This window comes from Argentina silus (genome assembly GCF_951799395.1).
Source record: "Argentina silus genome assembly, chromosome: 3".
Lineage (NCBI taxonomy): Eukaryota > Metazoa > Chordata > Actinopteri > Argentiniformes > Argentinidae > Argentina > Argentina silus.
The window spans coordinates 564888-590574 of record NC_139657.1 but is presented as its reverse complement, the minus strand read 5'-3'; the positions used below and the strand labels follow the sequence as shown (position 1 = coordinate 590574).

Sequence of the window (25687 nt, the reverse complement as noted above, 5' to 3'; positions counted from 1 at the left end):
AGCGATCCCTGAGGCACACCCATGGATACACTGAGGGAGCTAGAAGTGATACCTTCTGCCTGCACGCACTGCAGGAGATCTGCCTGATAGATACTTTTCAAACCAGCAGACAGTTTGTTCTGACAGTCCTACACTGATGAAGTCTTTGCTTCAATACGGCATGATCCACAGTATCAGAACCCTTAGATAAGTCAATGAAAAGGGCTGCACAATCTTGCTTGTTGTCTAAAAATTACTACTTATTATATTACTACTGATGATTACTGCTTTTAGGGCCACTGTAGTTGTGCTGTGTTTTTTCCTAAAACATGATTGAAAATCAGATAAGTTATCCAAGTTATCAGGACCTGCCGATTTTCTAGTGTCTAAAAGTTTGAGGGCTTTATGCACCTCTGAGACTGTAACCTCTGAGCCTGTAACCGGGTTAAAAGTAAAGGATTGAGTTACCGTAACAGACCGTCAGAACAAACAGGAGGGAATTCTCATGAGTAATGTTGAGAGACTCAAACAAGGAACCAGAGGCAATGAAATGCTCATTAAAACAGCCAAGCATTTCAGCCTATCAGAGATGTTATGTGAGTCCTTAACCATGCATGGAGGAGCTCTACGCCATTTTTATTTCCAGCTAAGGATTTTAATTTAATATTCTTCCAAAATTTCAAGGGAGTGTTTAGATTGTTTGAAACTTCGGTGAGGAAAGGTCAGCTTTGGCTGTTCTAATGAAGGTGAGGAAAGGTCAGCTTTGGCTGTTCTAATGAAGGTGAGGAAAGGTCAGCTTTGGCTGTTCTAATTGCTACTGTATGCATTGTCACCTGAAAAGCAGCCAGTCTGAATCGAGACCTGTTCTCCTGGGTTTTGCCACTTTGCGCTCATGAAGTGAGTTGCATAAATCTGGAGTGAACCATGCTTTGTTTCGGCCTTTTACTCTGAACCTTCTGAGGGGAGCATGCTTGGCAACAATTTCAGTAAAACCATCATAAAATAATTTCCAGCCATTTTCAACATCAGCAATAACGTTAATTTTCTCCCGATCAACATGAAAAAACCCTTGTTCCATAAAATGTTTCATGATTAATAGAACACAGATGTCATCTGCATCAGTCTGATCAATAGAACACAGATGTCATCTGCATCAGTCTGATCAATAGAACACAGATGAAATCTGTAACAGTCTGATTAATAGAACAAAGATGTACACTCTTAGAAAATAGGGTTCTAACCTTTTGGGTTAGATGTTGACCCCTTTTCACAGGAGGTTCTAAATGGAACAAAAATGGTTCTTCAAAGGGTTCGCCTATGGGGACAAATGAAGAACCCTTTTAGAACCCTTTTTCCTAAGAGTGTAATCTGTTATAAGTCTGATGAATGGATCCCAGATGTTAAACACGGTCAGAACTCAGAGCTCTGCTCTCCTCAGGTCCAGATCTTCAACCCGGCCTTCTTCAAGTACATCCACGACCGCTGGACACGCCACCACGGACGATACCCCTCCACGGGCATGCTGGTCCTGTTCTTTGCTCTGCACGTCTGTGACGAGGTGACCACACACACACACACACACACACACACACACACACACACAGGCACACACACATACAGGCACACACGTGTGTGCATAAACACACGCATGCATGCATGCACACACACACACACACACACACACACACACACACACACACACACACACACACACACACACACACAGGCACACACGTGTGTGCATAAACACACATGCACGCACACACACACACACACATACACACACACACATTGTAACTGTGTGTGTGTTCCAGGTGAATGTGTTTGGGTTCGGGGCGGACAGTCGAGGGAACTGGCACCACTACTGGGAGCAGAACCGCTACTCTGGAGAGTTCAGGAAGACGGGGGTCCACGACGCCGACTACGAGGCCCAGACCATCACCTCCCTGGCCAAGGCCGGCAAGATCACCGTCTACCCTGGGAACTAAGGGGCCGGGGGGGGAGATCACTGTTTACCCTGGGAACTGACAGACTGGGGGGGGGGGGGAGAGCACTGTCTACACTGGGAACTGGGGGGGGAGGGGGGGAGGGGGCTGGGCAGAGAGATCATCCCACTGACTAGACTCCTTCTCTCTCTACTGTACGATGCCTGCTCTGACCCTGCCCCTTCTGGTCTGATCCCGCCCCCAAACCCTCTGACCCTGCCCCCCCTGGTCTGATCCCGCCCCAAACCCTCTGACCCTGCCCCCCCCTGGTCTGATCCCGCCCCCAAACCCTCTGATCCTGCCCCCTCTGCTCTCTGCTCTGGTCCTGCCCCCAAACACACTGACCCCGCCCCTTCTAGTCTGATCCCACCCCCTCTCCTCTGACCCCGCCCCCAAATGTGGAGGATGTCAGGGTCTGCAGTGCGTCTGTGTTCCCTCACACTGACCAGAGACAACACCCTGCCTGTTTGTACCCTGTCCCCCTGCGGAGGACTGTCAGCATGGGGCGCTGTTCTCTCTGACAGCAGGGGGCGCTGTCCTCTCTGTCAGCAGGGGGCGCTTGTCCTCTCTGTCAGCAGGGGGCGCTGTTCTCTCTGTCAGCAGGGGGCGCTTGTCCTCTCTGTCAGCAGGGGACGCTGTTCTCTCTTTTCAGGAGATGTGTGGTAGAAACAGACAGCAGGGGGCGCTGTTCTCTCTGTCAGGAGATGTGTGGTAGAAACAGACAGCAGGGGGCGCTGTTCTCTCTGTCAGGAGATGTGTGGTAGAAACAGACAGCAGGGGGCGCTGTTCTCTCTGTCAGGAGATGTGTGGTGGAAACAGACAGCAGACAGATGGAGATGACACACTGACGGAGCGTTGGAGGGGAGTGGACACCGTCAGAGGCTGAACATCTCTGATCTAATCGACACGTTTCTACGTGAACGTTCTGGAACTTTACAGCTCTCCTGAACAAGCCCCTGCTAACCCAGCCCTGGAGGGAGGAGGGAAGAGGGACAGTTGGGGGAGCCTCATGCCCAAGGTAGGGCTCCTGTGGCTGGGGTAGAGGGTGGAGAGGTCTGGCCTGGTCCCTGGAGGGTGGAGGGTGGAGGGAGGAGGGAAGAGGGACAGTTGGGGGAGCCTCATGCCCAGGTTAGGGCTCCTGTGGCTGGGGTCGAGGGTGGAGAGGTCTGGCCTTGTCCCTGGATCTACCTGGTAGTCTTTCTGCCTGACAACTGCACAGAGAGTGCGGTGATTGGCTAGAACGGACAGAATAGGACGTTGCCTAACAAAGACACAGCCAATAGGAGGAGACTACTTTTACCACTACCCCTTTCTGCTCAGCCAATGGGGTGTCAGCCAGGCCTTGAGGGGGTGGAGTCAACGTCGTTGTCATCTCGCCTTACCCCGAAGACTCCGCGCGCTCCGTAGCCCCTCCCCCCCACCACACACACACACCCTGGTTGTCATGGTGACTAATGACAGACAATGACCACGCCCACCTGTTGCTGCTGAAGCCCCTCCCCCTCTGGGTCGCTAGGACAACGAGCTAGCCGTCGTTTACATCCTGTTCTAAACTGTGTTTGTGTCTGCTGTGGTTGTTCTGGTCATGTGACTGTCATTGTTGAAGGTACGGTGGCCCACAGGGGTCAGAGCTCCACTGTACGCTGACATTATTATTAACCCTTTGTTTGATTTGCTTCTGTTTTAATAATCATTCTAAGTGACTAATCGTCCTGCTGATTGGGTGGATAGGGGGAGTAGCATGCACACGCACACACACATGGTCAACAGCGATACAGGCCAAAAGGACTAATACCACTCATTCACTCTTATCTATGACACAGGTGACAGTAACAGGACACAGGTGACAGTAACAGGACACAGGTGACAGTAACAGGACACAGGTGACAGTAGAGGACACAGGTGACAGTAACAGGACACAGGTGACAGTAACAGGACACAGGTGACAGTAGAGGACACAGGTGACAGTAACAGGACACAGGTGACAGTAGAGGACACAGGTGACAGTAGAGGACACAGGTGACAGTAACAGGACACAGGTGACAGTAGAGGACACAGGTGACAGTAACAGGACACAGGTGACAGTAACAGGACACAGGTGACAGTAGAGGACACAGGTGACAGTAACAGGACACAGGTGACAGTAGAGGACACAGGTGACAGTAACAGGACACAGGTGACAGTAGAGGACACAGGTGACAGTAACAGGACACAGGTGACAGTAGAGGACACAGGTGACAGTAACAGGACACAGGTGACAGTAGAGGACACAGGTGACAGTAACAGGACACAGGTGACATTCCTCAAGCCTCCCCTGGTGTTCTACCTCCCCCAGCCTCCCCTGGGTGAATGAGAGCTCACACTACTAAACCAAGGACTGCATGTCTGTCTGTGTCTCTGTGGTGAGGGATGACCTGCTGGCCGCTGAGAGGTACTGCCTCATCAGACACTAAGAGGCCGGTTAGCAGCAAAGCCTTTTGTAGTAGTAGTAATAATAATAATAATAATAATAATAATAATAATAATATATATCTAATAATATATCTAACATATATAATCTCTGGTCGTAGCCGATCATAATCTATAGACATCAGAGAGGAGATCTATAGAGCACTGAGCTGCTAATGGCTACGTCCCAACAGTAACCCTGCTGCCCTCCTCACCTCCTCTCCTCATGACCATTACTCCTAAAGGACGGACGCCTGGTGTCCCCCCAGGGGAGGCTGGCAGAGGTAGAAATCGGAGGATGGGCTCATTGTAACTCATGGAACGGAATGATTTCTCCGATTTCTATCTCCACCAGCCTCCCCTGGTGTACAGGACCCAACCCCCCCCCCCCCCTGCAGGCCTCTCCGACCAATAGGAAGGGAGATGAGGAGTAAATGGCTGGGTTGGTTGGTCCTGACCTCTGTCATGTGACCGTACCACTGCTCCGATCAGTCCAGGATGTGCAACACTGTAATAATCCTTTGATGACATCATAACTGAATGCTATCACATGTCATGTTTTATCTGCTTTTATGACTGTATTGTCTTTGAGTGTGTTTGTGGACACATTGGATTCTGCTGTGGTTCATTTCTGGATGGAATATCCTTGTCCCAAAAGTAGCAGAGAGAGAGAGAGAGAGAGAGAGAGAGAGAGAGAGAGAGAGAGAGAGAGAGAGAGAGAGAGAGAGAGAGAGAGAGAGAGAGAGAGAGAGAGAGAGAGAGAGAGAGAGAGAGAGAGAGAGAGAGAGAGAGAGAGAGAGAGAGAGAGAGAGAGAGAGAGAGAGAGAGAGAGAGAGAGAGAGAGAGAGAGAGAGAGAAGGGGGGGAGAGAAGGGGGGGAGAGAAGGGGGGAGAGAGAGAGAGAGAGAGAGGAGAGAGAGAGAGAAGGGGGGGAGAGAGAGAGAGAGAGAGAGAGAAATGTATTTTACCTTTGTCCACGTTTTATTATCAAGTAGCCTTATGGACTCATATCATCTTATGGACACACACACGCACACGCACACACGCACACACACACACACACAGACACTTATGTGCCTTGTCCTGCTGTCGGACAAACCTCTTCTTTCTGCAGAGCACCATGAACCTCAGCCACAGTACACACACACACACACACACACACACACACACACACACACACACACACACACACACACACACACACACACACACACACACACACACACACTTTGACACTCTGCCTTTCTGTAGAACGGTAGAGCACTCTCCTCCTGTTGCTATGGACACAGACAGGGCTTGGTACAGAGCAGGAGATGAGAGGAGAGAGTCTGTAGATTAACAGAATCCTGAGAGGAGAGTCTGTAGATTAACAGAAACCTGAGAGAGAGTCTGTAGATTAACAGAATCCTGAGAGGAGAGTCTGTAGATTAACAGAAACCTGAGAGAGAGTCTGTAGATTAACAGAATCCTGAGAGGAGAGTCTGTAGATTAACAGAAACCTGAGAGAGAGTCTGTAGATTAACAGAAACCTGAGAGAGAGTCTGTAGATTAACAGAAACCTGAGAGAGAGTCTGTAGATTAACAGAAACCTGTCGGGATTAGATGGACTCTGGCTGCATCCCTTTGCTAATCTCAGTCTGTTGTTTTGTGTCATTTCTGTGTCTTTGTGATCCTTTAATCTGCTGAGCTAATGTGTGCAAGATGGCCGCCGTGTCTTAGGTTAAAACATGTCCTCTCCTCCATGTTTAATGACGGTTTAAAGAACTTTAAGAGTGAATAATCCAATCCTGGTCCCTGGAGCTACTGAAGGTCAAAGTTCGACATGTCACCAAAGAGAATCAAACCACCTGAATGATCATAGACCGTTGTCGTAGTGATGGGGCTCTGAGGGGAGGCCGGCGGAGGTAGAAATCGGAGGACGGGCTCAATTTAATGCATGGAATGGAGCACGAGGAAGAGGATCAAACATGCTTTCCATGCATTACAATGAGCCCGTCCTCCGATTTCTACCTCCGCCAGCCTCTGGCCAGAACGCACCCCAGGTCTCCACAGCAGGACCCACCGGCAGACTGTACATAAACACCATCACCACGGTGACCATCAGACTGTACATAAACACCATCACCACGGTGACCATCAGACTGTACATAAACACCATCACCACGGTGACCATCATGTCGCTCTCTTATCCGTCATGTGACCACCAGGGGAGGCTGGCGGAGGTAGAAATCGGCATTACAAAGAGCCCGTCGGCTCTTTGTAATGCATGGAACGGCATGTGTTTGAGAGCATTCCTCATTCCGTTCCATGCATTACACTGAGCCCGTCCTCCGATTTCTACCTCCACCAGCCTCCCCTGAAGTATGACCACCACTGGGTGAACACTCGATCAGTATTCTGCTTTGCTACTTTAAAAAACCTCAATCTATGTGTGTGTGTGTGTGTGTGTGTGTGTGTGTGTGTGTGTGTGTGTGTGTGATCAAGGACTGTTTTTATCTTATGCTATTGTACAAATAAAGGCTAAATGAAACAAGGTTTCTATGTGTGTGTGTTAGTGTTAGTGTGTGTGTGTTTCAGTGTGTTTGTGTTTGTGTGTGTGTTTCAGTGTGTTTGTGTTAGTGTGTGTGTTTCAGTGTGTTAGTGTTAGTGTGTGTGTGTTTCAGTGTGTTAGTGTGTGCGTTTCAGTGTGTTTGTGTTAGTGTGTGTGTGTTTCAGTGTGTTTGTGTTAGTGTGTGTGTGTTTCAGTGTGTTTGTGTTAGTGTGTGTGTGTTTCAGTGTGTTAGTGTGTGCGTGTGTGTGTGTTTCAGTGTGTTTGTGTTAGTGTGTGTGTGTTTCAGTGTGTTAGTGTGTGCGTGTGTGTGTGTGTGTTTCAGTGTGTTAGTGTGTGTGTGTACAGGTGTAGAGAACAAGAATAGATAGATGAATAAAAAGTAAAACAAAAGCAATCAGTAAAAACAACAACAATCACAAGAAGTGGAGTTTGTTTCTGAGTCACGTTTGATGAAAGGTTGTCAGAGGAACATTCAAAGCTCTCCAACACCTTTCATCTGAAGTCAGCAGGACCGCTTCTCCTCACAGGGAAGAGCTGGAAGCCACTGAAGGTGTTGTGATTATGGTGATTGTCCGAGAGGCTGTAGCCTGATTGGAGGTGCAGGTAGACCAAGTTCCCCTGCTCCAGTTCCAGCCTCAGCCCTCTGGAGACGTTCTGGTACCCAGAGTTGCTGGTTTTGGTTCACTTGCAACACGCGGTGGCTGGTCGTTCTTTGAGAAGAACCCAGAAACAGTGGAGCCTCTGAAGATCCGGAAGGCGGTGGAGCTGAAGTAGTAGAGTCTCACCGGCGCTGTGAAGACTCCTGGCTCAGGGGGCAGCAGACAGAGATCAACAATGGATGTGTTAGTGGATTATACCACCCATCCCTCCATCCCACCTCACCCCATCCATCCCCATCCCTCCATCCCACCTCACCTCACCCTATCCATCCCCATCCCTCCATCCCACCTCACCCTATCCATCCATCCCCATCCCTCCACCTCACCTCACCCTATCCATCCCCATCCACCCATCCCTCCATCCCACCTCACCCTATCCATCCCCATCCCTCCATCCCACCTCACCCTATCCATCCATCCCCATCCCTCCACCTCACCTCACCCTATCCATCCCCATCCACCCATCCCTCCATCCCACCTCACCCACCCATCCCTCCTCACCCCATCCCACCTCACCCCATCCACCCATCCCACCTCACCCTATCCATCCATCCCCATCCCTCCACCTCACCCTATCCATCCCCATCCACCCATCCCTCCATCCCACCTCACCCCATCCCTCCATCCCACCCATCCCTCCTCACCCCATCCACCCATCCCTCCTCACCCCATCCCTCCATCCCACCTCACCCTATCCATCCCACCTCACCTCACCCTATCCATCCCCATCCACCCATCCCTCCATCCCACCTCACCCTATCCATCCATCCCTCCCGTACCTGTGATTGGCTGTAGGCTTGGCTGATGTTTCTGATGACGTTAGTTAGACTACTGTGGTCTGACCTGAGACGGGTTTCACCGCTGCTTTTAACGCAGCAGAGAACACCACCTTTGGTCCAGCTGTAATAACAGGGTAATAACATATTCATATCCTTTATAACAAACAAAACACCATCTTACAACGAGGGCCAAAAGGTTCAGACCAATACTGGGAAACACATTATATTACACACTGGGATACAAAAACATAAATATACAGTACATATACACTCACCGGCCACTTTATTAGGTACACCTTGCTAGTACTGGTTGGACCCCCTTTTGCCTTCAGAACTGCCTTAATTCTTTGTGGCATAGATTCAACAAGGTGCTGGAGATTTTGGTCCATATTGACATGATAGCATCACGCAGTTGCTGCAGATTTGTCGGCTGCACATCCATGATGCGAATCTCCCATTCCACCACATCCCAAAGGTGCTCTATTGGATTGAGATCTGGTGACTGTGGAGGCCATTGGAGTACAGTGAACTCATTGTCATGTTCAAGAAACCAGTTTGAGATGATGTGAGCTTTGTGACATGGCGCGTTATCCTGCTGGAAGTAGCCATCAGAAGATGGGTACACTGTGGTCATAAAGGGATGGACATGGTCAGCAACAATACTCAGGTAGGCTGTGGCGTTTAAACAATGCTCAATTGGTACTAAGGGGCCCAAAGTGTAGCAAGAAAATATCCCCCACACCATTAAACCACCACCACCAACCGTTGATACAAGGCAGGATGGATCCATGCTTTCATGTTGTTTACACCAAATTCTGACCCTACCATCTGAATGTCGCAGCAGAAATCGAGACTCATCAGACCAGGCAACGTTTTTCCAATCTTCTATTGTCCAGTTTTGGTGAGCCTGTGCGAATTGTAGCCTCAGTTTCCTGTTCTTAGCTGACATGAGTGGCACCCAGTGTGGTCTTCTGCTGCTGTAGCCCATCTGCTTCAAGGTTCGACGTGTTGTGCGTTCAGAGATGGTCGTCTGCATACCTTGGTTGTAACGAGTGGTTATTTGAGTTACTGTTGCCTTTCTATCATCTCGAACCAGTCTGGCCATTCTCCTCTGACCTCTGGCATCAACAAGGCATTTTCGCCCAGAGAACTGCTGCTCACTGGATATTTTCTCTTTTTCGGACCATTCTCTGTAAACCCTACAGATGGTTGTGTGTGAAAATCCCAGTAGATCAGCAGTTTCTGAAACACTCAGACCAGCCCGTCTGGCACCAACAACCATGCCACGTTCAAAGTCACTTAAATCACCTTTCTTCCCCATTCTGATGCTCGGTTTGAACTTCAGCAGGTCGTCTTGACCATGTCTACATGCCTAAATGCATTGAGTTGCTACCATGTCATTGGCTGATTAGATATTTGCGTTTAATGAGCAGTTGAACAGGTGTACCTAATAAAGCGGCCGGTGAGTGTATATATCTATATCTATATATTATACACTAATAAATATAAGATATAAATATAATGTATGTATAACGATGTATATATAAGTATATAAATATAATGTATGTATAACGATGTATATATAAGTATATAAATATAATGTATGTATAACGATGTATATATAAGTATATAAATATAATGTATGTATAACGATGTATATCCTATTATAGATTATTTAACGCTGAGTCCTTCAAACTTGGCGTCGGTTCGACAACATGGGATCTTCAAAGCTGTTCCTCAAAGCTGTTCCTCACACGTAGGGCTGTTTAAAAGCTGTTCCTCAAAGCTGTTCCTCACACGTAGGGCTGTTTAAAAGCTGTTCCTCACACGTAGGGCTGTTTAAAAGCTGTTCCTCAAAGCTGTTCCTCACACATAGGGCTGTTTAAAAGCTGTTCCTCACACGTAGGGCTGTTTAAAAGCTGTTCCTCAAAGCTGTTCCTCACACGTAGGGCTGTTTAAAAGCTGTTCCTCAAAGCTGTTCCTCACACGTAGGGCTGTTTAAAAGCTGTTCCTCAAAGCTGTTCCTCACACGTAGGGCTGTTTAAAAGCTGTTCCTCAAAGCTGTTCCTCACACGTAGGGCTGTTTAAAAGGGATAGTTCACTCAAAGCTGTTCCACATGTAGGGCTGTTTAAAAGGGATAGTTCACTCAAAGCTGTTCCACACGTAGGGCTGTTTAAAAGGGATAGTTCACTCAAAGCTGTTCCACACGTAGGGCTGTTTAAAAGGGATAGTTCACCCAAATTACAAAATCACATATTTGGTTCCTTACCCTGAAAGGAGTCTCCGGACAAGGACAGACTTCAATCAGCACTTTGGGTCTGTTTATTTGGGTGCTGTCGCTAACCGCCAACTGCATTTTCAACCAAAAAACAATGGAAGTAAACAGAGCTTAAATTAGCATGTTTGAAATATCACGCCCAAATCCTCCCAAATTCTCTGAAAAAGACTCTCTGGCCTGATAGAAATGACTTGAGATGAGATTACATTAGATTGAGATTTCATTTCAAACATGCTAATCTTGGGCCCATTGACTTCCATATACTTTGATAAAAGATGTGGATTGAAGTTTCTCCTTTCTTCTTTCAAAAGAACCAAAATATGTGATTTTGTAATTTGAGTGAACTATCCCTTTAAAGGTAGACTTGTAGACTAGCTCACCTGTGGAGAGAGAGAGAGGGAGGATGAGAGAGAGAGAAGGGTGAGAGAGAGACAGAGAGGGCTGCTCTGTAATTCACAATGACCACACCCACCTGTAGAGTTGCTCCTGAAGCCCCTCCCCCTTTGTGGCGCCAGGACTCCAAGCTCGCTGACGTTTAAACGTTTTAAACAGTTTGTTTCTGCGTATTCCATGTCGGCCATCTTGTGGCATACAGGCCAAATACGCTGGTAAAGTGATTGCATCATAATCAACGACTACCATGACAACACAACTATCTGGAGACAAACACAGCAAGCTTGTATGGAAGCTCCTCAGGAGACTGTAAATATAACTGTTTTTTAACGTGATCAAATACTTGTATTTGATATTCGAGTCATGTGTGCTGGTACAAGTAATGTGGCTAACTGTGACCAGTCACTAATATAGCTGAACACCGATTAAAAATAAACCTTCTAGCCTGTACAGTTTTACACACTGTCCTTCTGGGACGTTGGAGAAAGCCAAACAATGAAGAATATTAAATGATATTGTAGGAGGACATCGAGCTACATTACATTGTACATCGAGTAGCCAAATATCTCCATTTTCATGTCAGTTTTGCTGAGTCCTCTGTGGTCTGAAAGAACATGTCTGGTCATTCTGTTTCTATGATGAGAACAGCGACACAGAAGACCTCCAGCACCGCCGGCCCCCTCTGACCCGGACCCAAGACAACAGTCTGCATTCCCACAGTGTCAATAAAGTTTATTCCATAAGACAACAATTGACAAAGTCGTCACCATGTTCATCCATTTATTCAATTCATTCTTGTTATTATTACTTATTTACTAAATGAATCATTTGACTTGACATTACATACGAAAGAGATGCCTGACAGACAGTAAGTCCATGGTACAGCTAGCCTAGCAGTTAGGATGCTAAGCTAACAGTGCTAGGTAGAGATACATGTACATAGCTAGCCTAGCGGTTGTGATGCTAACGAAGCTAGCTATACATGAAGGTACATCACAGTTCCCATGACAGCCAGTCTATCTACACACGAGCAGCAGGCCGGAGATGCACAGCCAACGGATGGGTTAAATGATGGGCTAAAAGGCTTCTCCAGGTAGGGTCAGACCTGCTCATCTGGACAGGCAGGAGCCTGTGCATCTCAAACACAACATGTTGATGATCCCACAGACAGACAGACAGGGAGGGAGGGAGAGAGGGAGGGAGGGAGGGAGGGAGGGAGGGAGGGACGAGCAGAGACACAAACACAAGGACGGAGAGAAAGAGAGCGAGCTGAAGGGAAGAGAGGAACGGCGGCGGGGAGCAGCGGTGGACCGTTGAGTTATTAACCAATCGTTAGTTACAGAAGTTGAGGGAGGACACGTCATTCCCTTATACACTTGTCAATCATTCTGTCAACCAATCAGACTGCGAATGTATGCCCCTCCCCCCGCCTGCTGATAGGCAGCTGTCGGTTGTGCAGTAGACCAACCCCAAACATTGCGGTTGTCCCAGGGGAGGCCGGTGGAGGTAGAAATTGGAGGATGGGCTCATTGTAATGCCCTGTCCTCCGATTTCTACCTACACCAGCCTCCCCCCTGGCTATTCTAAGACTGGACCATTGAGGCAGAATCCAGGGGGTTTCTCTGTCACCTACACCCCCCTCCCCCCTCCCCCCTCCTCCTCCTCCTCAGTTGTCTCCCAGTTTGAGAAGGGCGAAGTGGTTGGCCAGCTGCAGCGCCTCCTGCAGGCAGTGTGTGTTCCTGCCTGTGGCCTGGGCCGACAGGTCCTTGCCTCCCCCCTTACCGTCCAACAGGGGGCAGACCTCCTGCACCCACTCACTGGCCTTCAGCCCCCGCTGGGCCACGTCCTGGGGGGGGGGGGGGGGGGGGGAGTTAAATGGTGTAGTATGGATCTGTTGATACACACACACTACACACACACACACACACACACACACACACACACACACACACACACACACACACACAGATCTTACTTGTGGTACTTGGCAGAGGCAGATGATCTTGCCTGCGTCAGGGTCGATGGTGAACAGCATGGCGGAGGTCTGGGGGGAGTGGCTCTTCAGCAGCTTCAGACTCTCATTCAGGGCCTGGGGGGGGGGGGGGGGGGGGGGGTTAGTAGATGTGTTGTGGATTGAGATGGTTTTTAATTGCCTGTCTTTATTATTAAGCTCAACTCACAAAATATAGAAATATAGTTGTTGCTTCCTCCTGCTCTGTGTGTGTGTGTGTGTGTGTGTGTGTGTGTGTGTCTGAAGTGCACCAGTACCTTGGCAGAGGCTCCAGTCTCCATCTCCATGACAACCAGAGGCTGGTTGGGGTTGCTGTCAATCATCTCCTTGGTCTTGTCTAGAACCTGGAGGAGAGGACGGGGGAGGGGGAGGGGGCATTGTCAACCATGGGCAGTAGGGCAAGCTGTTTCTGACCCCCGAACAAGGGTTAGGGTTAGCTGTCCCCCTCCCTCCCCCCCCTCCTCTGTAAGTCCACCTTGTTGGCGCAGTCCAGGTCATCCATGGTCTCCCCCCTTCTCCCATCTCCCTCCCTCCCTCCCCCTCCTCCTCCCCCCCCCCCTCTCTCTCACCCTCTTCTGTAAGTCAGCCTTGTTGGCGCAGTCCAGGTCATCCATGGTCTCCCCGCTCCCTCCCTCCCTCCCTCTCCTCCTCCCCCCCCCTCTCTCTCACCCTCTTCTGTAAGTCAGCTTTGTTGGCGCGGTCCAGGTCATCCATGGTCTCCCCGCTCCCTCCCTCCCTCCCCCTCCCCTCTCTCACCCTCTTCTGTAAGTCAGCCTTGTTGGCGCGGTCCAGGTCATCCATGGTCTCCCCGCTCCCTCCCCCTCCCCCTCCTCCCCCTCTCTCTCACCCTCTTCTGTAAGTCAGCTTTGTTGGCGCGGTCCAGGTCATCCATGGTCTCCCCGCTCCCTCCCTCCCTCCCCCTCCTCCCCCTCTCTCTCACCCTCTTCTGTAAGTCAGCCTTGTTGGCGCGGTCCAGGTCATCCATGGTCTCCCCGCTCCCTCCCCCTCCCCCTCCTCCCCCTCTCTCTCACCCTCTTCTGTAAGTCAGCCTTGTTGGCTCGGTCCAGGTCATCCATGGTCTTCTTCAGACCCTTCAAAGCGTCTCTCATCTCGTCCTTCTGCCACTGGGAGATCACTGCTGTACCTATGGACTGTTACACAGAGAGTACACTGAATACACACACACACACACACTACGTACACGCATACACACACACGCTACACACACACTACATACAGGCGCTCGCGCACACACGTAACACATACAGACACACACCTCATAAGTACCAGAAAGAGGAAGCTCACACACACCTCAGTCATGTCAGCGATCTCCTTTTGCACGTCTTTGTTGGGGGCGGTCTGAGCCTTGACCTTCTCCCCCAGGAGTGACAGACTCTGTCTCAGAGCATCAGCCTTCCTCTGGGCCTGGGGGGGGAGGGCGGGGCGGGGGGCAGGGCGTTAATGTTACAACCCAAAATCATTACCCAAAGCATTGGTTACCCAAAACACACACACACACACACACACACACACACACACACACACACACACACACAGCTCCATCTCCTCTGACCTTCTGGGCCTCGGCCCCCGTCAGGGCGACGATGCGGCGGATCCCCTTGGCGATGGCCTCCTCAGAGACGATGACAAACGGGGAGGCGTGGCCCGAGTTCCTCAGGTGGCTGACATCACAAACACCATCATCATCATTATTACAATATTATTATAACATTATTATTATCATCAAACCATTATTATCATCATCATTATTATTACAACATTATTATTATTGTTATCATTATTATTATCATTATCATAACATTATTATTATTATCATTATCATCATCATCATAATTATTATTATGTTTCTATTGTTAAAAAGTAAAAGTACATAACATTTTCAGACTGTATCGAACAACATTATACATTATGATATGAAAATATACCATTAAAGATGCATGATCACCCTACACACTACAGACTACCCTCTAGACCCTACACACTACATACTACCCCCTACCCACTACCCCCTAGACCCTACACACTACCCCCTCGACCCTACACACTACAGACTACCCCCTACCCACTAGACCCTGTCCCCTAGTCCCTGTCCCCTAGTCCCTGTCCCCTAGACCCTGTCCCCTAGTCTCTACCCCCTAGTCCCTGTCCCCTAGTCCCTGTCCCCTAGACCCTGTCCCCTAGTCTCTACCCCCTAGACCCTGTCCCCTAGTCCCTGTCCCCTAGACCCTGTCCCCTAGTCTCTACCCCCTAGACCCTGTCCCCTAGTCCCTGTCCCCTAGTCTCTACCCCCTAGTCCCTGTCCCCTAGACCCTGTCCCCTAGACCCTGTCCCCTAGACCCTGTCCCCTAGTCCCTATCCCCTAGTCCCTGTCCCCTAGTCCCTGTCCCCTAGTCCCTGTCCCCTAGTCCCTGTCCCCTAGACCCTGTCCCCTAGTCCCTGTCCCCTAGACCCTATCCCCTAGTCCCTGTCCCCTAGTCCCTGTCCCCTAGTCCCTGTCCCCTAGTCTCTACCCCCTAGACCCTACACCCTAATCCCTATCCCCTAGAGCAGGAGTCTGAGCCGGGCCTGGTACTCACGTTCCTCCGCAGAACTCTATGGAGGTGAGGGAGCCGGCGGCAGAGGCCGGGTCGGCCAGCAGGTCCTCCACCGGGATGCCGATGGACACCACGCGGACCGGGTCAGGGTAGGTCTCATCAAACACCGCACGCAGACCCTGGATGGACTTGGCTGCTGCCAGGGGGGTGTCCAAGGCATACACAGGCTGGGGGGGGCGCAGAGGGGGAGACACACACACACACACACACACAGAGACACGCACAGACAGACAGACAGACAGACACACAGACAGACAGACAGACACACACACACACACACACTAACTGTTTAAATGAGATCCAACTCTTGAACTGAAGAATCCTTTTGGATCAATAGGACACATTTTCTCTCCATAATCCAGGGGTTCCATTTGGAACAAGCAGCAACTGAGTTACAGTTAAACCTCTTACTCACAAGGTACGAACTCCTCCCCCCCCACCCCCCCTCCCCTCCTCTCCCCCCTCCCCACCTTGGCGTCTCTGATCATGGCGCAGGCGATCTCCTCAGTGCGTCGGACCTCCCCGGGGGAGAGGGCGCCCTTGGCGGTGAAGTCGAAGCGCAGCCGGTCGGGCGCCACGAGAGACCCCCGCTGGTCGGCCTCCCCCAGGACCCCCCGCAGGGCAAAGTTCAGGATGTGGGTGGCTGTGTGGTTACTCATGATGGGCCTCCGACGAGCCTGGGGGGCGGGTTAGGAGAAGCGAAGGAGACTGATGTTAGACCACTGAGAGACAGATGGAGCTGGTTGATTAACAGGACTCTGACGTGTCCTTGGCTGGCTGATTAACAGGACTCTGACGTGTCCTTGGCTGGCTGGTTAACAGGACTCTGACGCGTCGGGAAGGCTCAGCCTATCTTCAGGTTAAGTCAGGTATGCGGCTCCCCTGAGCCGTCCCTTTAGAGCCGAACCCTGACCCCAGATGAAGAGGAGCTCAGACAGACAGGAAGTGATGCGTTACCTCGTCCACGTGTAGGGTGAGGCGGTCCCCGACCTTCAAGGTCCCGTAGACGGTCCCGACATGGAGCACGTAGCCCCCCCTGACCTGGGTGTTCTTCACTGTGAACTCCATCCTCTACAGGGGGGGGGGGGGGGGGGGTGAAAGACTTATTAGTATCCGCACACAACTACACTGTGTTAGCCAGCTGAGCTAAAGGCTGCGTTAGCGTGCTGAGCTAAAGGCTGCGTTAGCGTGCTGAGCTGAGCTAAAGGCTGCGTTAGCGTGCTAAACTAAAGGCTGGTCCTCACGTCGTCGGCGTCGTCGTCCTCCAGCAGCATGTAGCCCTCGTCGTAGCTCTGCCCGCCCTGCTCGGCGTAGAAGGAGGTGGCGTCCAGCACCACGCCACACTGCTGCCCCGTCCCCGCCTCCTCCACGAACACCCGCCCCCGCCGCAGCGCCAGCACCGTGCCCACCGTCCGCCCAAAATCTGACCATGGAGAGAGGGGGTAACACACACACACACACACACACGTGTGTGTGAATGTGTGCATATATGCGAGTGTGTGTGTATGTACATGTTGGTGTGTGGCTTTGTGTGTGTACAAGTTGGTGTGTGTGTGTGTGCGTGCGCGACTGTGTGTGTGTGTGTGTGTGTGTCTGTCTGTCTGTGCATGTGTGTGTGTATGCACGTGTGTATGTGTGCGTGTGTGTGTGTGTGTGTGTGTGTGTGTCTGTGTGTGTGTGCGTGCGTGTGTGTGTCTGCGTGTGTGTGTGTGTGTGTCTCTGTGTGTGTGTGTGTGTGTGTGTGCGTGCCTGCGTGTGTATGCGTGCGTGTGTGTGTGTGTGTGTGTGTGAGTGAGTGAGTGAGTACCGTAGCTGCCTGTGTCGTCGGCGGTGTAGTGGTACTTGGGGGCGTCGTCCGTGGCGGGGACCTTCCTGCTCCGCAGCTCCTCGATGGCGTAGATGTCCAGCATCAGGTGGTCCTCGTCACCTGACCCCTTACCCTGAGACTTCACCTAGGACACACACACACACGTTCAGGTTTAAGGCTATATGTAACCTTAAGGTAGGGGCTAGGATCTAGGGGTTAGGAGCTAGGGGCTAGGATCTAGAGGTTAGGAGCTAGGGGCTAGGAGGTAGGGGCTAGGATCTAGAGGTTAGGAGCTAGGAGCTAGGGGCTAGGAGGTAGGGGCTAGGACGTAGGGGCTAGATGGTAGGGGCTAGATGGTAGGGGCTAGATGGTAGGGGCTAGGAGCTAGGGGCTAGGAGGTAGGGGCTAGGATCTAGAGGTTAGGAGCTAGGGGCTAGGAGGTAGGGGCTAGGATCTAGAGGTTAGGAGCTAGGAGCTAGGGGCTAGGATCTAGAGGTTAGGAGCTAGGAGCTAGGGGCTAGGATCTAGAGGTTAGGAGCTAGGGGCTAGGAGGTAGGGGCTAGGATCTAGAGGTTAGGAGCTAGGAGCTAGGGGCTAGGACGTAGGGGCTAGATGGTAGGGGCTAGGAGGTAGGGGCTAGGTGGTAGGGGCTAGGAGGTAGGAGCTAGGAGGTAGGAGGTAGGGGCTAGGAGGTAGGGGCTAGGAGGTAGGGGCTAGGAGGTAGGGGCTAGGAGGTAGGGGCTAGGTGGTAGGGGCTAGGTGGTAGGGGCTAGGAGGTAGGAGGTAGGGGCTAGGAGGTAGGGGCTAGGAGGTAGGGGCTAGGAGGTAGGAGGTAGGGGCTAGGAGGTAGGGGCTAGGTGGTAGGGGCTAGGAGGTAGGAGGTAGGGGCTAGGAGGTAGGGGCTAGGAGGTAGGGGCTAGGAGGTAGGGGCTAGGTGGTAGGGGCTAGGAGGTAGGGGCTAGGTGGTAGGGGCTAGGAGGTAGGGGCTAGGTGGTAGGGGCTAGGAGGTAGGGGCTAGGTGGTAGGGGCTAGGAGGTAGGAGCTAGGAGGTAGGGGCTAGGAGGTAGGGGCTAGGAGGTAGGGGCTAGGAGGTAGGGGCTAGGTGGTAGGGGCTAGGAGGTAGGGGCTAGGTGGTAGGGGCTAGGAGGTAGGAGGTAGGGGCTAGGTGGTAGGGGCTAGGAGGTAGGAGGTAGGGGCTAGGTGGTAGGGGCTAGGTGGTAGGGGCTAGGAGGTAGGAGGTAGGGGCTAGGAGTTGATCTGAGACCTGTGCAGCCCTCTTCTCTTCCTCGAAGGCAGCCGTGTCGACCACCATCCCTCTCTCCTCAGCAATCAGAGCCGTCAGGTCCAGAGGAAAACCATAGGTGTCATACAACAGCCAGGCCGTGTCACCTAGAGGGGGAAGGGGGAGGGGGAGGGGGAGGGGGAGGGGGGAGGGAGGAGGAGGGAGGAGGGGGAGGGGGAGGGGGAGGGGGGAGGGGGAGGGAGGAGGAGAGAGGGGGGAGGGGAAAAGAGGTTAATGTAGTGTATAGTGTGTTGGTGTAAACTGGGGTGTCGTGTAGTGTATAGTGTGTTGGTGTAGTGTGTAGTGTGCAGGGTGTAGGGGGTAGTGTCTAGGGTGTAAGGTGTAGGGTCTAGGGTGTAGTGTGCAGGGTGTAGGGGGTAGTGTCTAGGGTGTAAGGTGTAGGGTCTAGGGTGTAGTGTGCAGGGTGTAGGGGGTAGTGTCTAGGGTGTAAGGTGTAGGGTCTAGGGTGTAGTGTGCAGGGTGTAGGGGGTAGTGTCTAGGGTGTAAGGTGTAGGGTCTAGGGTGTAGTGTGCAGGGTGTAGGGGGTAGTGTCTAGGGTGTAAGGTGTAGGGTCTAGGGTGTAGTGTGCAGGGTGTAGGGGGTAGTGTCTAGGGTGTAAGGTGTAGGGTCTAGGGTGTAGTGTGCAGGGTGTAGGGGGTAGTGTCTAGGGTGTAAGGTGTAGGGTCTAGGGTGTAGTGTGCAGGGTGTAGGGGGTAGTGTCTAGGGTGTAAGGTGTAGGGTCTAGGGTGTAGTGTGCAGGGTGTAGGGGTACCAGGGATGGTCTTGATGTCTCCCAGACTCTGGATCTTGCGGTCCAGGATGCGTCGCCCTCTGCTGAGGGTCTTGAGGAACTGCGCCTCCTCCTCGTTGATGATGTCCTTCACCATGTCAGGGTCCTTCTTCAGCTCCGGGAACGCATCGCCCTGAGGGGGGGGGGGGGAGAGAGAGAGAGAATGAGAGAGTGTGTGTGTGTGTGTTACATTTACGGCATTTAGCAGACGCCTTTATCCAAACCGACTTACAGCAAATACATTTGTTTAAGTAAGTGAATCATCTATCCATCAGTCAACATAAGATAAAGTCATCAATGCTCAGACCAGGGGCCATAGGCAGTCACAATGCTAGTAAGCTAATTTAGTTTATTTTATTATTATTTTTTTACAAATTTATTTTATTAGCAGGAGAGAACTTGTACAGGGGGGGTAGTGGGGATGAAGAGGTCTCTAGGGTTGCGGTTAGGGTTAGTACAGGGGGGTAGTGGGGGTGAAGTGGTCTTTAGGAGGGACTGTTAAGGTGTGTGTGTGTGTGTTTCTTCATGTCTTTCAGAGGAACAACAACGCATTCACTTTGTTTTTAACAACAATGGCGTGAGGAACTATCATTACTACATATATAGTTTAATAAAGATAGTTCCTCTATCATGACTACATATATAGTTTAATTTGTCTTGTAATGTTTACATTGTGGCACCGGGGGGAGGGAGGGAGGGAGGGAGTGAGGTGAGGGAGGGAGGGACACAGACACAGAGAGAGAGAGAGAGAGAGAGAGAGAGAGAGAGAATCAGTGTTGTTCTCACCAGAGACTCCACCACCACGTCCACCAGAGAGGAGAAGAAACCTCTCTGAGCCCCCAGCTTCTCATGAGAATACCTGACGGCTCGCCTCAGGATCCGCCTCAACACATACCTGGGGGGGGGGGGGCATTTAATACACCGAAACACTGATTAATCAGATAGACAAGTAGACAGACAGACAGAGACAGACAGCCAGAGAACAGACAGACAGACAGACAGACAGAGAACAGACAGACAGACAGACATAGAGACAGACAGACAGACAGACAGACAGACATAGAGACAGACAGACAGACAGCCCCACCCTCGTCCTGTGTTGTCGGGGCGTCCTCCGTCAGACAGGGCGATGGTGATGGTGCGGGCGTGGTCCGCCAGGACGCGGTAGGCCATGTCGATGCCGTCTGAGTCCTCAGAGCCCACCCTGCCCGTGTACTCCCTGGCCCCCGTACCCTGCCACACACACACGCTCACTTAGACCACACACACACTTACAATCACCTACTAACATTACTATTACTGGTTTATTATGAGTTCATTATTATTATTATTATTATTATTATTATGTTGATATTCTTGTCAGTCAGTAGAGGATGAAGAGGAGCATCAAGCCCCCTGACACTAATGCAGATGAGAGAGGGTGAAGTCTGTAGTCTGTAGTCTGTAGGGGGTAGTGTGTAGTGTGTAGGGTCTAGTGTGTAGTGTGTAGGGTCTAGTGTATAGGGGGTAGTGTGTAGGGTGTAGGGTCTAGTGTGTAGGGTGTAGTGTGTAGGTTCTAGTGTATAGGGGGTAGTGTGTAGGGTCTAGTGTATAGGGGGTAGTGTGTAGGTTCTAGTGTATAGGGGGTAGTGTGTAGGTTCTAGTGTATAGGGGGTAGTGTGTAGGGTCTAGTGTATAAGGGGTAGTGTGTAGGGTGTAGGGTCTAGTGTGTAGGGTGTAGTGTGTAGGTTCTAGTGTATAGGGGGTAGTGTGTAGGGTCTAGTGTATAAGGGGTAGTGTGTAGGGTGTAGGGTCTAGTGTGTAGGGTCTAGTGTGTAGGGTGTAGGGTCTAGTGTATAGGGGGTAGTGTGTAGGTTCTAGTGTATAGGGGGTAGTGTGTAGGTTCTAGTGTATAGGGGGTAGTGTGTAGGGTCTAGTGTATAAGGGGTAGTGTGTAGGGTCTAGTGTGTAGGGTGTAGGGTCTAGTGTGTAGGGTGTAGGGTCTAGTGTGTAGGGTCTAGTGTATAGGGGGTAGTGTGTAGGGTCTAGTGTGTAGGGTGTAGGTTCTAGTGTATAGGGGGTAGTGTGTAGGTTCTAGTGTATAGGGGGTAGTGTGTAGGGTCTAGTGTGTAGTGCATACCTTCTGGATGGCCTGGAAGTAGGGTATGAAGAGGTCAGTGTCGTAGTTGGACATCTTGTTCTGCAGGACTGACACCAGGCGCTCCAGACCCATGCCTGTATCAATGCTCTTCTTAGGCAGGGGCTTCAGCTCCGTCTCCGACTCCCTGGGGGGGGGGGGGGGGGGGGGAGTATGAGAGAACGTGTGTGTGTGTGTGTGTGTGTGTGTGTGTGTGTGTTATTACAGAGTTGTTATGGATCTACATGCCATTCAACAACAGTGAGTAATTGGGTGTGTCTTTCATCCAAAGGGTTAGGGTTATTCAGGTATATAATGACCTAGGCCTTTTTGTGTGTGTGTGTGTGTGTGTCTGTCTGCTACCTGTGCCTGTGCGTTTGTTACCTGTACGTGTGTGTTTGTTACCTGTGCCTGTGTGTGTGTGTGTGTGTGTTACCTGTTGTACTGGATGAAGACGAGGTTCCAGATCTCCAGGACGTTGGGGTCGTCCATGTTGACGAGGTGGGCTGCGTCGCGGCCCCCGATGCGGTCGTAGTGGATCTCGCTGCAGGGTCCGCAGGGTCCCGTGTCCCCCATCTCCCAGAAGTTATCCTTCATACTGCCAGGCAGGATACGGCTCTCATCCATCCTGACACACACACACGGAGCAGACACACACACACACACAACATACACAAAGTTATCAGGTGTAGGGTGTAGTGTGTTGGGTGTAGGGGTAGTGGGTAGGGTGTAGGGGTAGGGTCTAGGGTATAGTGTGTAGTGTATAGGGTGTAGTGTATAGGGTGTAGTGTATAGGGTGTAGTGTATAGGGTGGACCTACCCCAGGTCCAGCCAGATCTGTTTACACTCCAGGTCAGGCTCCAGGCCTGCGTCAGGGTGCCCTCCAAAGTAGGTGACATACAAGCGCTCAATAGGGATGCCAAACTCCACCGTCAGCAGTTCCAGAGCCATCTCACAGGCCAGGTGCTGCAGGGGGGAGGAGAGGGGGAGGGAGGAGAGGGGGAGGGAGGAGAGGGGGAGGGAGGAGAGGGGGAGGGAGGGAGGAGAGGGAGGAGAGGGGGAGGGAGGGAGATAACAGGTAATGTTATTTAATGAGAGATGAGTCATAATTTAACCCATTTGTGCCGAATGCTGCGTGGCGCAACTTTGAATCTACCGCCGGTTGCTGCGTGGCGCAGCATTTTTGATTTGTCGTAATTTTCATGAATGCAGCATATAATGCACTGTCATTGGTTCAAATACATGAGGTGGGTCTTGTTGATTTTTTAAAACCACGTGAGCACCCAAATGTCGTGTGGTTCGCCGAAAATCAATCAGACATACACGTGCGTTTATTGTAGATTTTTTAAACGCACGTGTATGTCTGATTGATTTACGTGATTTTCGGCGAACCACACGACATTTGGGTGCTCACGTGGTTTTAAAAAATCAACAAGACCCACCTCGTGTATTTGAACCAATGACAGTGCATTATATGCTGCATTCATGAAAATTACGACAAATCAAAAATGCTGCGCCACGCAGCAACCGGCGGTAGATTCAAAGTTGCGCCACGCAGCAACCGGCGGTAGATTCAAAGTTGCGTCGCGCGGCATTCGGCACAAATGGGTTAAATTATCTGGAGACTCGTTAAATGTTGCGGCACCATTGTTCCACGATTCCCCTCCCCCCCCACCCTCCCCCCTCACCTTGAAGTAGTCTCCGAAGGACCAGGATCCCAGCATCTCAAAGAAGGTGTGGTGGTAGACGTCCTTCCCCACGTCGTCCAGGTCGTTGTGTTTCCCTCCAGCTCGGATGCACTTCTGGGTGTTGGCCGCTCGCCGCAGCCGCGCCATGGGGTGGGCGGGGTCGATGGTGTTCAGGAAGATAGGCTTGTACTGGGGGGGGGGGGGGGAGGGACATTTGGTTGAATAAAAGTTGGACTTCAAATAACTTATTGATTGTAAAAGAGCAGTAAAGAGTAAAATACCAAAGATGTTTGAAAAACAGCATCAAAAACACTGAAATCCGGCATGAAAAGGTGTAAATATCAGTTTTAACTGAGTGAAGTGAGATTGACTCTCCTGCTGGTGTCTAACAGGACCAGGACAACACACTCCCTGGGGGGGGGGGGGGTACTGCTGGTGTCTAACAGGACCAGGACAACACACTCCCTGGGGGGGGGGGGGGGGAAGGAGGGAGGGAGGGATAGAGGGACGGATGGAGGGACGAGTACCTGGTTCATGCCGGCGTTGGCGAACAGCAGCGTGGGGTCGTCCAATGGGATGACAGCAGAGGAGTGGACGTACTGGTGCTCATGGCGACGGAAGAAGTCGATGAACTTCTCCCGGATCTGAACAGCCGTCAGAGAAGAGTCCATTCTGGAAGAGCTACACACACACACACACACACACGCACACGCACACACACACACACACACACACACACACACACAGCTGGTTAGAGAGACCAGGTGTGGGCAGGTGTTTATGATGAAACTAACAAGTCAAGTTCCAATTAAATTGTCATAGTTCCCTGCGTCTCCTTCTAACACACACACACAGAAAAACAGCCTCCACACAACACTGTCCTGTTGCTGCCTGCGTCCTCAAGATAACATGACTCTGCCTGTTTCTGCCAGCTAGGGGCCCAGGTGGGCCGGGCAGGTGGGACAGACAGACAGGTCTATGCTGTGGTGACAGACAGGCAGACAGGTCTATGCTGTGGTGACAGACAGGCAGGCAGGCAGACAGACAGGTCTGTGCTGTGCATTGAGCATAAAAACACAGACATACTCCTGGGGTTCACGGGTGGCCGCTGAGGGGGAAGGTGTGTGTGTGTTGTCCCTAGGAAAGATGGCCTATGATAAGGATCCCTCAGGATCCCTCTGACGGAGAGAGAGGAGGAGAGTGAGTGTGAGAGAGTGAGTGAGAGAGAGAGAGAGTGAGAGAGAGTGTGAGAGAGAGAGTGAGAGAGTGTTATTCTAAGCCGTTTGTTATTTGTTATTCTCCGGCAAGCCGTTGGTCCCGGTTACAATTAAACGGATTATAGCAGCAGTCGGTTTTATTCCCTCCGGTGGACTGAAGCAGGAAACCCCACAGCTGCCGCGGCCGAGCCCCGGGGACCCCGCGGACGGTAAACATCCCGTGTCCCGCTCCTGACGACCGGAGCCCCGCGTTAACAACACGACACACCGCTACCCGAACCATGTCAATATCATACAACCACACACACACACACACACACACACACACACACACACACACACACACACACACACACACACACACACACACACACACACACACACACACACACACACACACACACACACACACACACACACACACACACACACACACACACAGGCAGGTTAGCTAACGTTAGCTAGCTACTAGTCATTGAATCTCTGCTAACGTCAGCGCACCGTGATTCGAGCATTTCAAGGAGCTCAATCTCGCTGTTTCATCCGTTCGATGGTACAATATGAAATATGACAGGTGTATGTAGAAACAACTATTATAATCAAATCAATGCGACATTTTCTCATTCTGATACTCACAGAGTGGATCTGTCGGTGCCGTGAGGTTCGCTGGTGTCTGCCTCGCCGCCGCGCCGCGCAGCCGCAGTCTCCACATATCACTGAGCCCGCCCACGCACACTCCCTATTGGCTCCACAGGACCGGCACTCCGGCGAGACTGCGTTTCTATTGGCTGTCATCCGGAGCCCTGGCCAATCCCAGGGCCGGGATGGAACCCGTCTCCTCGGCTGACGCAACGGAGATGAAAAACAAGTCAGACTGGTGCTTTAACTGTCCTACACGACTTCACCCAGGACGGGTTGTGTCAGAATAAAGATGCTATATTGGGTTAAGTCAATAACTATATTTCAGGGGAGGTCATATGAATTGAATTCACCCTCTCTTGCCCCCCAAATATTCTCACCAATGTCCTGCTATTTCAACCGCTACGGTGGTGTTTTATTCAACGTTTACAGCAGTATAGAACATCTTGG

General features: G+C 51.2%; 3 protein-coding genes across 4 annotated transcripts in view; 1 reads left to right on the top strand and 2 right to left on the bottom strand.

Annotated features, from left to right (window-relative positions):
• Positions 1-23, bottom strand: part of sf3b3 (splicing factor 3b, subunit 3) — a gene marked incomplete at its 5' end in the record, with an annotated part of 15279 nt that extends 15256 nt beyond the window's left edge. The window contains one exon of the mRNA XM_083665642.1: positions 20-23. Coding sequence (XP_083521768.1) covers positions 20-23 — 4 coding nt within the window. The remainder of the gene's footprint in view (positions 1-19) is intronic.
• Positions 24-484: 461 nt separating this feature from the next.
• Positions 485-1967, top strand: st3gal2 (ST3 beta-galactoside alpha-2,3-sialyltransferase 2; the record flags this gene model as incomplete). Its single annotated transcript, XM_083665641.1, has 3 exons — positions 485-575; positions 1377-1537; positions 1794-1967. 3 exons carry the CDS (start codon positions 485-487, stop codon positions 1965-1967), a joined length of 426 nt encoding a protein of 141 aa, XP_083521767.1.
• Positions 1968-11795: 9828 nt separating this feature from the next.
• Positions 11796-25299, bottom strand: LOC310802642 (alanine--tRNA ligase, cytoplasmic-like). 2 transcript variants are annotated; one of them, XM_083667120.1, is made up of 21 exons: positions 25235-25299; positions 23909-24062; positions 23382-23570; positions 22514-22659; positions 22130-22321; positions 21697-21841; positions 20665-20810; positions 20364-20472; positions 19560-19710; positions 18770-18894; positions 17506-17650; positions 16943-17121; positions 16656-16769; positions 16169-16375; positions 15681-15865; positions 14657-14765; positions 14395-14508; positions 14115-14234; positions 13341-13427; positions 13048-13161; positions 11796-12918 (listed from the first exon to the last, which is right to left on the bottom strand). In XM_083667120.1, exons 2-21 carry the CDS (start codon positions 24050-24052, stop codon positions 12739-12741), a joined length of 2901 nt encoding a protein of 966 aa, XP_083523246.1. In that variant the 5' UTR covers positions 24053-24062; positions 25235-25299; the 3' UTR covers positions 11796-12738. The 2 variants fall into 2 exon arrangements, with proteins under 2 accessions (XP_083523246.1, XP_083523247.1); XM_083667121.1 differs by lacking the exon at positions 25235-25299 and adding an exon at positions 24468-24486.
• Between the last annotated feature and the right edge of the window lie 388 nt (positions 25300-25687).

Excerpts from the sequence above, each read along its gene's own strand:
- LOC310802642 (XM_083667120.1), bottom strand. The coding sequence starts at position 24,052 with ATGGACTCTTCTCTGACGGCTGTTCAGATCCGGGAGAAGTTCATCGAC. Across the intron at positions 21,842-22,129 it reads GTCTTCATCCAGTACAACAG|GGAGTCGGAGACGGAGCTGA; the intron begins GTAACACACACA and ends CCCCCCCCCCAG. Across the intron at positions 14,509-14,656 it reads CGGGGGCCGAGGCCCAGAAG|GCCCAGAGGAAGGCTGATGC; the intron begins GTCAGAGGAGAT and ends CTCCCCCCCCAG.